The 14,745-nt window shown below is 37.3% G+C and overlaps 1 protein-coding gene across 1 annotated transcript; it reads left to right on the top strand.

Annotated features, from left to right (window-relative positions):
* Positions 1-256: 256 nt before the first annotated feature.
* Positions 257-14,641, top strand: AKNAD1 (AKNA domain containing 1). The gene is made up of 14 exons (XM_054072655.1): positions 257-1,707; positions 2,364-2,423; positions 2,765-2,885; positions 3,001-3,152; positions 3,263-3,322; positions 3,817-3,950; positions 4,294-4,429; positions 5,507-5,610; positions 6,903-6,988; positions 8,517-8,639; positions 8,726-8,836; positions 9,730-9,811; positions 10,626-10,767; positions 11,399-14,641. Exons 1-14 carry the CDS (start codon positions 697-699, stop codon positions 11,516-11,518), a joined length of 2,442 nt encoding a protein of 813 aa, XP_053928630.1. The 5' UTR covers positions 257-696; the 3' UTR covers positions 11,519-14,641.
* Positions 14,642-14,745: the final 104 nt, after the last annotated feature.

Below are 14,745 nucleotides of genomic sequence, written 5' to 3'. Positions count from 1 at the left end.
CAGCGAAGGTGGGCAGAGCCCCGCCCCGAGGGCCCTCGCCCCGCCCACATCGGTCACACCGCCCAGAGGTGGAGAGGACGGGCGGGGCATCGCGCCGAGGGGCCGTGCACCGCCCACATGGTTCACACCGGCCGGTGGGGGTCGAGGGTGGGCTTCGTCCCGCCCACATCATCCCGTCTGCCAATGGGGAGCGAGGGCGGGGGCGCGGCTCGGCGGGGGAAAGGCGGGAGGCGCGGTCCCCGAGGGGCGGGGCTGCGCGGCCCCGCGTCTCTCCTCACCGCGGCTGGAGCCTGGTTCTGTAGGAAGGGGGTTTGTCCTGCCGAGGGAGAGCGCGCACCGGGGATGAACGAGCCGGGACGGGACCTGGTACCGGTACCGGTACCGGCACCGGCACCGGCACCGAGCTGGGCTCTCCTTTTCCCAACTCTCTGTCATTTGTGTGTGTTTCTTCCAGCAGTGTAAATAGGAAAGGGAAACGTGCGCAGCGCAACCACCCACAGCGGGTACCAGGCAAGAGTAGACCTTATTCTCCGCTGTATTTAAGCGACAAATAATTCCTGCTCGTCCCTTACAGATTTTGGTCGGTGCAATAATAAGAGCTGCGTCCAGAGTGGGAGAAGCCATGGCAGCGGGATCCTGCACGCACTGGGAACAGGAGCTACGCAGAGGAGAGCGGCCTCCGACCCAAGGGCGCCAATGAGCGGGGCAGGAGGTGGATGGGGCTGGGGCAGAACTGACACCGGACACCATGAGTTCCCGTGCGATGGAGATGCGGGAATAACCTGCAAAAGCAATGCAAAGTTCAGTGGCTGTGCTTGTACAAACATTCTTTCTGGTATTTTAAATTTAACCTGTTCTGAAGATAACGAAAACATAAACACAACAGCAAATGATGGAACTCGTCCCGAAGAATTCTCCAGTCGACACAGAGACGCAACAGAAACAATGGGAATTTCAGTTGAAATGCCAGGAAATGAAGCTTCCCTTAAGAAGGAATTACCTGCCAGTGGTCTTAGTAAAATAGATAGCAAAGAACATCTAACTAAGTCCAAAATGTCTGATGTCCTTCTGCGTCATTTTTCTAAGGGAGAGTTAAGCACATGCCAGTTAATTGAATGCGAGTCAATCCCAGAGACATCCCTTACTGAAAGCATCGATGACACTGTGGACAGACCCTGGCCTTCAGAATACATCAAAGGCCCTGTAGCACATCAGCAGTGGGCAAATAACTTTGAGGAGTATCACTTGGAAAAGCACGAGGGAGTAAGCACTGGTGATAAAAATAAATATTTGCTCAATGAAAGCTGGGTTTCAAAGAAACCTGTTTCTTCTGCTGGTAAGTGTGTGTACAGACAAGAACATTCACCATTGATTAATGAGGATGAAGATACACATATCTTACAAAACATGAAAGAAGAGAGACACCTGTATAAGAAAACAGTTTCGCCTCATGAGCTCAAATATGGCCAAGTTCAAACTCACTGTTACCTTCCTGACTTCTCCAAAGTTGCTTCAGAAGTTGAAGTACCAAAAAGAACTGACAGTATAAAGTCAGTTCCTACAACTGAAAGAGTAGAATCCTTCCCTGTTTCGCTAAGGACATCAATAATTGCGAACAACATTCCAGGAAATACGAACTATTTCTATTCTGCTGAAACAGAGAATCAGGAAGAAACGAGCATTCCAGAACTTTGGCAACAGCTAGAGGTAATTAAGATGCTTTGGGAAACTCTTAATACTCTATTAAAGAGTGGTTTACCATAAGGTGTTCTATGTCCGTAACATCTAACATGACCAGTTCCCGGGGGCAGTCTGTAAGTATCAGCGAGTGCGTCACTTCAGTCAACAGCTGCTTTCACCAATAAAATTTTATGGGACTGAATTAATATGGAACTTTCATTACAAAATATTTAGTGATGCCAATGGAGCATTCTATCAAATCATTGGGAAATTCATTATAAATTGTTGTTCCTAGTATTGTATATAAATGCCCAAATCACGCAGAGTACTTTAAAGCTATTCTTAGAAATATATTTTTATACCACGCCTGTGTTGGTGTTAAAGACATCTTTGCCTTTTTTTACCTCTTAAATAGCAGTATAAAGAGTTGCTAAGCAGTGTTATTAACAGTCAATTATTTTTAAAGGATTTGTTTGACAACTGTATTTGTTTTACTGTAGTAAATTTCTTTTAAAGTTCATTAGTAATTAGATAGTCACTTCTCAATTTCATGCCCTGCCATGGAGTTTACTCACAGAGCTAAACAGTCGCTTAAGTCCATTCCTAGATTTCTATCTTAGTAAAGTGTTCAAGATGTAACAAATTTTAATAGTTTTCCCTATTATGTCCTGGCTGCAATCAAGATGTTGACACAGCAGGATGGCACCCAGAATCATCCTGACCATCCAAGACTGAATCCTAAGGTAAAAATCTCAAAAGAGATTTTTTTTTTTAAATTTATTCTCATTTATCTCTAGGACAATGAATATTCCCCAAAAACATTTTGTCACTTTGATATTGTACTTTGATGTACAAGTCCACTTTAGCTTTTCAAAACATAGTGTATAAATACTTGAACACTTGAACTCTGAGACACTACACATTTACCAAATGATAAATACAGAAAATGATATGGTATTGTTATAATAAACATTTCAATATTAATAACTTGCCCTATGTATTTTGAGTTACTTCTGATTTTTTTTTTTTCTGTCCACAAGTATTCTGTACATTCTTTCTATAACCAAAGTTCTTATTTTAACAGATGCTTCCTCAGTCAGATTTTCCAAACGCCGTTTACTCAGGAGGCATTGGGACGTCTTCTGAAGTCTTTACATTACATGTTTCTATCCCTAAACAATCTACGCATGGTTTGTCTAAAGCAAGTAATTAAAATTATAGTAACTATACAAATGACTGTTTTATGTAATTTGATAGCACTTTGGGGCAGACGGTTAGGGTAGAAATTCCAACTGATTGATCTTATCTTGTATTATGTAGGATTACACTGTGGAACAACAGGATCAGCATTACCAGCAGCTGGTCCAGTAGAAGCATCCTGTTTAAATCATTCTAATTTACTGCCAGAACTAACAGTAGGAGAAAAGATGTCTCAAATACTAAAGGATCAGACAGCCCAACTGATAAAAAAAGTAAAGAGCTCAGTTTCAATATTTACTTTGCAGTGATGCTCAAATTCTATATTCCTTTGGCATATTAATTTTCAAAATCCCAAATAAGTGTTTAATATTTTGCCTTGAAGGTGGAAGACTTCTCTAAGCATATGACCCAAGAGACATTCCTTTTACAAGACAACTATCTGGTAAATTAATTTATGTATTTTCAGTTCTCTGAAATGCACTTCGAACAGCTGTAGACCCACAGTTTTCTGGCAAGATACTCCGTGATTTGCTCAGACATTTAAACACACTCTTTTTCTCAACCTCAGACTGAAATTATGAGTTTAAGAAGCAAAAATGAAGTCGTTCAAGTAGGTGGCCGAGTTCTTACATCTGTTTTAAGGATTACAACTCAAAACAATTAGTGAAAGGCCTTAAGCTGCCATATAAGTTGTTAATTTTGACAGATAGGGTAATCAGTTCAGAAGTCATAGTTTAATATTTTCCCTGTATGTAACAGAGCAGCATAGTACCAAGCGGACACACAAGATACAGTCCTGTTCCAATTCAGAGCAATGCCCAGATTCTTATCAACATCACTGCAAACAGCATCTGGCTTACATAGCATAAGTAGCTGTCCCTATGGCATGCTAAATCATAACGACATTTGCTATTGAATTATTTCTTATTGATGAAGGCATTAAATCAATTGAAAAGCCACCTTGATGCCTTGGAAAAGAATTACTTAACAGCTAGAGAACAGCACCGTTATTTACAGCTGCAGAACTACAAGGACAAGTCTATCAACGTTGGAGAGTTTGATCCTGAAAGGTTAGAAGATAAGTGCCAAATAGTATATTTTCCATATTTTGAGTGTCTTACCACCATTACTTCTTTTTATTCATTGCATTTTTTCTGAAGTGAAAACATTATCTTAATGTTATACGTAGTAAGCTGGAAATAATATGGCCAAAATTCATCTTGGGCTTTACATATCCTAGTTTTAATTAGGATATCTAATTGATTTATTCCAGTACTTAAAAAGGCACCGTGAACTCCATTATTATTTTTCCTGTGGGAACTGTACACTAATGGCCAATACTGTTATCATAGTAAAAAAATAAAATACCAGTTTATACAGGTTTCATTAACTGTGTATTGCAATTGGGTTTAGAAAGGTTGAAGGGGAGATATTTAGACTTGGCATGCTCCTTGAAGATATCCAAGAACAAAGTGATGACAGCAAATGCAACTTATCCTCTTTGCTTACTTCCTACGAATCTGCCCATTCATCACCTTCTCCTTGTGAGGTAACTCAGTGAGTTTTATTATTTGAAGACTACAATTACTTTGCTTTACTGATGCAAGTCTCAAGAACCTCACATGTGGTTGTAGTATTGTATGCTCTCTTCCAATAAGAGCGTGACACTTTTAGACAGCATGTTATATCAAAGAAAATGTTTTTTTCATTGAATATTTGTTCCCTACTATTTCATTAATTATAACAGAAATCTAAGTATAAAAACACAGCTACACTGAGTATTCTTAATCCCAGCCTCAAAACTTTTAGTTCAGAGTAAGAAAATGCAAGCAGCTACTTTAACTTCTACAAAGTTGTTTTTGGTTTGGGGCATCAATCACTATCATTTAGTTGGAAGAAATATTATTTAATTTGTCCAAGATTCTTAAACTGCAAAACTACTAGAAGGTCGAACATTACTGTACTATGGAAAATTGATTTTACTATTAAGTATGGTAATAATTTGTCCTGGATCCTAAATGCACAAAAAAAAGTCTTGACCATAATGGCATGAGATCTGCTTCCATCCCCACTTCTTTTTTTAACTTGGATTATGTTATTCAGCTTTGAGATCACACAATATTTTTCTCTTCAGTTTTTGCACAGCATGATGGCTCAGCTTTTGAGATACTACAGCATATGATAACACTGCTGAATTGATTTCCAAAGGGGATGTTTAACGATTCTCAAACATGTTTGAATACGTGATAAGGTTTGCTTTTCTCAGAAAAGACGTAGTGTTTACTAGCCTGCCTTTATTATTTGTTCAAAGAACAAAAGCCTACAAGCAATTGCTTGCCTACGAAAATATTTAATTTTAAGGCATTGAGAGAAATTATCTAATATGTCCTAATCTTCCTCAAGGCAACATGAAAATCTGCCTTGATCACAGGAGAAAAAGTGCTCATATTTTGTCCAGTCTGCTCTACAGTTAGAATTGTAAATAGATAAATCAAATTGTAAAAGACATAAGAGATATGCAAATGATGATGCTGTTTACACTGTCCTGTTTGATATGCAATACAGTTACACATAAACAGTAATATCAACATTCATACAAATTTGTTTTGCCTTTTGGGTGCAACAGAGATTCCTTTCACCTGAGGAAGAATATGCTGCTGAAGGTCTTGCATCCCACAGTTGGGGTACATTAAGTCAAAACTTTAACGCTGATGAAGAAAGCATGAAAGGGTAAGTATTCTGGCTAGTCATAGATGTGGCTTCTGGTGCTAAGTGAACAGATATGTGCACATATACTCTATACTGGACTCTGCATGAAACACTGAATAATGTCTTTAATACATATAAATGAGAGAATGATCTGTTTCCAAGTTTATGACCAGCTAATCACCTAAGGTGTGTGATATACCACATGACTGGAGCAATGGCAAAACTCCCATCAATTGTATTAAAGAGAGGATTATCTTCCTATTACAAAGTAGCTCATCTTAGTGTACCAGTAAAAGGTCTATGGTGCTTAAATGGCACAGGGTTATTTTAACAGTGTATTAAGAGAAGAGGCTTGGCCTTTGTTCTCTATTCAGCAATACACATTAGCATCTAAATTAGGATGATTTCAAAGTGTTCAGCAATTAAAAATACTTGAAATTACCATTGTCATGAACTAATCCGGTAGGCATATTGATACATCTGCATATATTTCATGTGTAAGAGTCAATCTGTAAAGTTTCATTTTCAGAAATGTCACTGCGATAAAATTAATTATTTTGGATTAAAATTAATCATTTTGGGTTATTTTTGAGTTTGAAGATTTAGGAAATCAAATCTATCCAAAGCTAGATCTTATAATGCATGCAGTGTACAACACAATAATATTAATCTAAATATGCTCTCAGACTAATTTACAGAGTAGATATTAATATTTCCACTATCATTTAGCAGAAAGTTCAAACTTTTGATAATTATTTTCATGAATTAGTGGACAATTTTCCAAATAAATTTGATGATACATTATGCCCCAAGTTGAAAAATATGTCAAATAATGTGAACAAGGAACTTTGTTCTTGTTCTGTCAGAATGTACATCTCAAATAGTCCTCTAATTATCTAGAGGCAATAAAATTAAAATCTCAACAGCTTAAAGTTACTACGTTACTAAGAAATCACATAAACCTTATCTTTGATAATATTTTGATGCAACATATGTGAACACATATGTAAGTACACAGGATTTCATACTACTTAGTTATTCCAAGATGTGATTAGCAATATAACTACCTTAGGCATTTTTAACACCTCTGGTAAGTCCTCATCACAATGTGTCCTTTAATTATAGGGGTCATTATTTCACAACTGGTTAATACCACTTTTTTAGGTAATTGAAACAGGTAGAGTTCTTTCTGTGAGTAAATATGATTTCTCCTCAACTAATAATTGGTCAAACATTAATATAATATGCTCTTAAGGCTCATCATAAAGGTATTAAGATACAGTTAAAATATAATTTTGTTTTCATGCTCAAAGAAATACAAACGTCCATGAAAGGAAAACTGCAACATGTTCACTCTTCATTCAGAGAAAACCAACTGATTTATCAGATACCAACCTGAGTAAGTAGCGATGGCATACAAAGGTCAGAACTGTGCTTATACCTGCTATTGAATCTTGCTAAGAAATACATTCCTGTCATGTCTCAGCACCATGAAAATTGTCCTGTAGTTCTAACAGATGTCACTGCTTGTGCACAGCACAAGACACTAAGAATATAAAGGAGACTAAAGTGGACTCCAAGTCAAACTCGCCTTGGAAGTCTCAGTAACAGACCAAGAGACAACAAACAAGCTGCAACAGAATTTCCAGTTAGATATGAGTAGAAGCGTTTAACTCTGGGGCTAGTTAGACACTGGAACTGTTTTCCCTAGGAAGGCTGTGGCACCTCCATCCTCAGAGAGGCTCAAAACTCAACTGGACAAGGTCCTAAGCAATAATCTAAGTTGGTCCTGCTTTGAGAGGGGACTGGGCCAGACAGTCTCCAGAAGTCCTAGCTAACCTGAATTACTATAATTCTCATTGACCTTTTTCGATTGGTTTCCAAACATTACCACTAATAACATTTTCAAAAGCCTAACGGCAGTACGCACACAATGCTTTGATTTTGCCTTTTCTCCTTATTACGTACATTTATTTCATGTCCTAGAAGGAGATTCTTAACTTGGTGACTGAATCATTTCCTATCAGTACATCCTCTTTTAGTTTTTGGATCTAGCTTTCTTACTCTGCATGAAAACAAAAGGAAAAAAGTTTTCCTAAGTCTTGGATCCATTCAGGGTTTACGCAGATTGGAAATATTCTTCTTCCTTAGTCCAGCTCTCAATAATATAGTTTCACTGAATCCAAACTAGAGGCCACAGAGGCTGCTGTGAGCTGGCTAAGTCACCTTGTCAAGTCATCCGGGACTCCAGTTTTTGGAGGCTCACTAAGAATTTGTCAGCATTTGTTTCTCCTACAACATCCCAATTCCATTTTCCCACTGCAGAATACTTTGAAGCTGTTAGTACCCAAAACCTAAAAGAATAGCATGAGCTGCCCTAAATTCAGTTTTAGATCTGAATATGTAGGCAAGTCTTACCTTTGGTCTACCTTTTGCTCTTGGCTTCTCTGTAAAAAATACCCCTTTACTTCAATATAATACACTGGGGCATTACTGTTAGTACTGTTTGTGCAATAATGAAAGCAGTGTTGCACTTGGATCCTCCCAGATTCTCTTGTCACATTCCTCTTCGGAATGTTTTCATAACACTTCAACTTGTAGGAATTTTAACCTTCCAAATAAGAACCTAAGGACAGGGAGATTTACTCTTTTTTTAAAAAACACTTCTGGGACTGGAAACAGCCACCACCCAAAAAAGAAAACAAACCATCTACAGCTAAGGCTCACAGTCAGGGCTGAAAGCCAGATTTTAAAGTTCAATCTCCACCTGTAAAATAGAGAAAGAATTACTTTCAAATTGCAATAGTATTAATGGCAGCAAAGGGCTCAGAAATTATGGTCCCAAAAGCCAAATAATTACCCAGGTACTTACACAGGTCAAAAATTCTATTATTTCAGACTTCTTTAATGTGTTTTTTGGATTTTAGGCAGCAATTCGGAAGACACCTCAGCCTACAATTCTTACAATGATTCGCTAAGCGAGGAACTTGTGAACTGTGAGACTGAAAGTCACAGAACGTTCAATACAAGATTATGTGGAGAGAGAAGAGGTATAACGCTTTCAAAAATACTAAAATCTACACAGAAATATTCTTTATAGTTCTTATTTTTCTAAACAACATGTCTTTGTTTTCAGGACTTAGATGCATATGCCCTGCAGAAAGCAGAGATCAATTTAAACTCAGGAATTACAAAGACACTGTTCGGTCTTGTGCCCAGTGTAGGAATAAAACTTCTGTTTCATCCTGTAAGTATGAAGTGTTACTGAAGTAATTACCAATCACAGGCTAGATTCTCTGTGGCAGAAAGCCACACTGCACATACGTAAGGCCAAATTTAATTTGGTGTAGGCCACCAGTGGCACTGTAGCTGAACAGTGGCTCTGTACAGGTCTTGTTGAGCAAGATCAGCAAATTAACTCTTACACACCTAGCCAAGTTTAATTGCTATGCACAAAAGCTTTAACCTTCTCTGCTTCCTCATGAGAGAGTCTCTTTCCTATTTCATTTATGACAGGAATGTATCATCTTGCAGTGCCACATGAAAGAATATTAAAGTTGGGCATTCCTGTGCCACCTTTTTCAGTGCTAGCTGTTACCTCACATAGTGTAAACAAGTACTAAAGAAAATTCCAGCTCTACACTCAAATTGTGTGACACACAGCGAAAGGAAAGCGTAGGTTAAAAACAGAGAAAAATGTTAAACATCTAGCTTTAAAGTCACCTACCTCAGACTCCTCCCTCTATATGGCAGGAAGAAATTGTACAAAGAAAAATATACATTTTCAGCAGTAGGAAGGAAGTAGCTACTTCTCTATATAAATACTCTAAACTATAAATCAAAGTAGTTGTCATGTAATTATTAGGATTTTGAGAGTCTGATTATTCTACACTTCCCCCTGCAGTCTATGACTGTAAGAAAATGAATATAAATCTGCATACCATTGTCACAGAACTAAATTCAACAGCAAACCCAAAAAAGTTCATCTGTCCTCTTTACAAAAATCTTAAACATATTCAAGTTTTATTCAGCAGTGACAGTTACTTGATTTTACTTACACTAAATAGAGAAAAATGTTAAATATATACAAAATTACAATTTTTTTTGCTTTTGTTTTAAACATGGCTTCAACGAGTCCAGCTTTTCAACCGAAGAAAATCTCCACTCGTAAGCCTCAAAGAAATAAACAGCCACATGAACTTGTAAACCGACTTTCTGAAAGGTAAGCTGCAACAATAACTATACATGTAGTACAACAGAAAATGCCATTGTTGAAGGTTCATCATGGAAAAACCCCAGCAGTATCATAAGTAGAAGGGATGCTTTCTCTTTTGCCGTGCCTGCTGTATATTAGAATTTTACTCAATAATGAAATAAAAAATATTTACCCTAAAAGTAAGTGAAAATAATTCTTAGGGCAGTTTTCCAGTTCTTCTAGTTTAATGAAGGGTCAAGATCTGATGACTTTAGCTGACATATTTAGTAAAAAAAAACCAAAAAACTCTCAATCTTAAGAAGATGTTTCCACTCACAGATTCAAAGACGGGTCTGTGTTATTGAAAATGCATTTCTGTTTGCTACCAACTACTCCTTTTTAATTAAGAATCCCACTTTTAACTATTGTTAACATTAAGTTACACTGGGAGTCTGAGGTAAAATAGATTCTTAACAAAAGCACAGACTAGACTGAAACTCAGACAAGTTTTGTTACCATAGGTTTTGACAGCATTACTCCATAGCAGCAATTGTCTATAAGTCCAGCAGCTGCACTTGAGAATCAGTGGTGTTGACCACGCAAGAGAAGGCCAGAGCACCACAGCTGTGATGCTATCATGAGAGATTTCCTGACTCTGCACCCTGGAATGTTTTCTGTCTTACTGCAATACAGATGTAACACAAATTATGATGGACTGTTTTACAATTAAATGAAGAATTCTTCTCATTGTAAAATTAAGGTGTATATATTAAATCCTAATTTAGAAATCCTTCTGCCTACTAAAATTGTTTGTATTTTATTCTGTGTGTCTTATCCTTAGGAAAAACATTGAGGCTGCCAAAACCTGCTATTCAAGCACATATGACAAAATCGTCTTTTCACATAAATACTTACCCAGCAAGAAGTCTGCCCGAAACAAATCTGCCATCAGCATCAGAAACGCCAATGACTCCAATGCAACTGTAAGACTTCGGAGTGAAAATTAAAAGCCACACAACTATCTCAGGAAGAGTACATCCCTACACCATGGCACTGTTGAACATCCCCATTCTTATCAAGTTCGTTATTACAATCTAAGCATGTCTAGTCCATTTGAGGATAAGACAGCAGGGAGTTAAAAAAAAAAATCAAGTATTTTAACATATATTAGCATATTACTTCATATGTGTCTGTATTCATGTATCTTTTTATCCAACTTAGTCCCCATATAAATAGTGAAAGGGTCAGAAAAGGAGCACTGGAACTTACCTCTGGAATTATAATTCATATACCGAAACAAGGATTTCACTCTGGCTATACAAACCACTATCAAAACTAAAAGAAAACCTTCTCAATACAACAAACATGCACCACTAAGGTGACTGCTTCAGAAAGGTGTAAATATCCCTCAGTTCAAAGGTTGACACAATTAAAGAGAGAAATAAATAACAGATACTTTCAACTTGAATCCTAGACCAGTATAGCATGACTCAAAATTTACTTCTCAACACATACTCAGAGTGAAGATACTACATAGAACCTTAATTAAACATCACGCCTATGTAAATATTTGCCTTCAGTATTAACAAGGCTGTCTTTTATTATTCCCCACAGATTTTAAGTTCTACTCTGGATCATGCCATACAGACAGCAAACAGCTTGAAGAAAGCTACAGAAAGAATGGTACGAGCAGTTTCAGAAGATCTAGCTAAAGTGAAAAGAAAACAGCTTTAGTGACCCTGTAACAAAAGCTACATTGTTTTGCTGATCGATACTAAAGTGTCAGTATCTCTGTAAATATAAAAAGATAAATACCCAGATGGGATTGGTTAGCTGACTTTGCCAGCTGTTCTGTAACTTAACAGTACTAAACTAAACCAGAGCATAGTGGTATTCCACATCTACACTCAGTCTCAGAAATGGAAAACAAATTACTAATTCTATTGGAAAACTTTAGTATGTTGGGTAACTGCTATTGTGTACAGCTGCCTTCTCTATGCATTCATTTAAGACAGCTTAATAAAAATAGGCTTAAACAAGCAAGGTTGACTTTTTTACTTTTGATTTCTTCCCACTCCCAGACAGGAGAATAAATCTCAGTCATTACTACATATCTTTTCTTCCCACACCTTAGCAGCAGCTACTTCATCAACAAAGGGAAACAGCCTCTCCACCTGAGACATTTGTAAGCATCATGCTAACATACCAAGTCATAGTCACAGTTAACCTATGTAATTATTTTGTTTTTAGAGCGCCCTACATTGGGAGTTGTTTGTTTTTAAGATACTTCCTGACTGAGTAATACCATTTGTTGTCTGTGCATTCCTAACAATTAAATTGTTTGTTTCTTCAGCGTGGTGTCTCACCTTGTCAGATTTATCTGCCTTTGAGATTTTACCTGATGAGAATTGGGTTGTAAAATTTTAAAATACTGTAGAAATACAGTGAGTCAATAAGAGTCATCTATTATTTTCCTTCTGAAATCCATTTAACTGCAGTGATTAAAAGCAAGCAGTTAACAGCCTTGTATTATCAGGGATGCTACTCATTGAACGAATTCCAAAGTATATAGGGACTGACTGCAAGTGAGAAGTGACAACGCATTGCTCTAAAAGGACAGTCTTTGTCAGGCAAACCCAAGTCATTCCATCAGCTAATAGAGACAGAGATAACCCAGACTCCATTCATGCAAGTAGCAATAGCTGAACTCACTGCCTTGTACCACTGATTTACTAGCTTGAGTCAATGCCTTTTTTCAGGGCTTCTTCCACACTTCATAGCCAGCAATACCATTAACCTTTCTTTTCTCCCTTAGGCCGTTACTGTATATCTTTATAACTCAATCTGCCTCTGCTTATTATCCATGGTTTTGCTTTACTTAGTGTAAGATAATAACACAGGATAGCAAAAGACTCACTTTTCCATGTCCCTGTTATTAGTTCACAAGGGAACTTAACAGTTGAAGTAACTGCTATAGGCTTCCTAGACCCAATAAAAAAGATTGATCTCTTCCATAGAAACCTTGCTACACCACAAGAACAGCAAGACCTTTTTTTATATTGGGTCACTGTCCGAGCCTGCTGTTCTGAGCCTGACAGCAAATGCCTAAGAAGGAACAGACTTAAGACAGGCATGTAATGACATTCCCTCAGACCATTCTCTGGAAAACTGAAGGCTCAGACATCTTCCAAACCAGCATTAATACCTTTATTATATTTAGTAGCCCTACAAAGACTTTTCTCTCCTGTAAATAGAGGTTTTTTTCCCTCAAACAACAATGTAAAGCATGTCATTACTGCATGATGTCTCAGGTGCTAGAAGTCCTTTTGCTCTGAATTTGACAGCTGCCAAGTTTCGTGTGTTCCTTCACACATTGAATATAGGAAGATAACGTGTCCATCTCTTCAGCCTGCAGACTAACATGATTTTTTTCAAGGCTTCCATCACATACTACTACATTGCTTCCCCACACCCCCGATCAAGGCTCCTATTCTAGCCATTCTTGATATGGACATTGTTACATACCTTTGATTTTCCTCTTAGTCATCTCTGAATCTTTTCAAGATTCAACTTAAGAAACAAACTGCACTTGGAAATTACATATAATTGTTGTCACCTACAGTAATCAGACCAATACCTGTGCTTATGTGCATATGGACCCACATGCATGGGCTAAGTATCTCTTTTGAGATGTATAATATGAAAACAGGAACTTTCAAAATTATAATAAACCTCGTACATGTACTCTAAAATAGTAGGTTATGGGGGGAGACAAATCTTGATACAACTCTTTCATTCTTGATCTTGATAAAATAGTTCTTGATCTTGAAAAAAAAAAAGTAGCTGAGAAGATACTTGGGAAAAAGAAAGTGTAATATACAAGATTTTTTTCCGTCCTCCTTCTCAAACTCCTGTAAGAAACAAGGAGCTGGTTTGGGCTACAACATATTGCTGTCAGATTTCTTATCTCAAGGCATCTCTATTAATTCACCTTTACTGTAATGTTTGGCTTTGCCTTCTGGGAAAAAATAGTGGGTGATGAATTCCAAAACTCAGGTCTCTGCATTGTATTTATCTGCTATTGAATTCTGAGCTGGTGATAGCACTTTAGCCTAAAGCGAACACTTGGAGAAAGTCTACCTGCTGGACACGCAAAAGTAATGCATCATTTCAAGCTGGTATTTCTTAAACTCTACTGCAACAAACAGCGATACAATGGATTTTGTATACTTGTTCTTCTTGATCAGGTGTAAGGACTACATATAACTGAAGTGTAATTGTCTAATATTGATTTCAAAGTCTGCATCTTTAGTAAGATAATGTTGAATGCTGCATTCCTCAAATACGTACTCTCACTCTGGATTTTCATTACCATCTTTATAGTTAGATACTAATTCAGAAAGACAAAAAAATTTAGTAGAAATATAGAAATATCTATAAAGTTTTGATGCACAGAATGTTTGATGAACCTGTTAAAAAAAAGGTGGTGTTCCTCTATTCCTACTGAAAATAAAATCACTAAGTTAGATGCCTAACTCATGTAGGAGCATTTGAAAGCCACAGCCCTTTATCCTCATCATGTCCCAAGTCATGCAACATTTTAGAATCATTATGTTCTCCCATTTTACTTCTCTGTTACAGGGAGTTACCTTTTTCTACCTTCTAATTAACTCTGAATGAACTTACCTAGCAAAGATGTTCTCTTAACCTATTAGTTAACCTGAGGGCAAAATGAAGGGAAAAGAAACAAAACTACCTTTCTGTGAAACAAAAAATTAATACCCTTGCAGTTGGGAAAAATGTAAATTACAAGCCATGAGTAATCTATTCCTTTTCATTATTACATTTGTCTCTGATTCTACATGCAACGAACTAATATTTCAAGAGACATCAATATGACACCCCTTTAAAAGGTTAGCAAGTTTACACTTCACTAATTTTCTAAGACAAATCTGAACATT

Source organism: Cuculus canorus, chromosome 8 (genome assembly GCF_017976375.1).
Source record: "Cuculus canorus isolate bCucCan1 chromosome 8, bCucCan1.pri, whole genome shotgun sequence".
Lineage (NCBI taxonomy): Eukaryota > Metazoa > Chordata > Aves > Cuculiformes > Cuculidae > Cuculus > Cuculus canorus.
The sequence above is the reverse complement of the archived record's forward strand: the minus strand, read 5'-3'. Positions and strand labels throughout refer to the sequence as shown.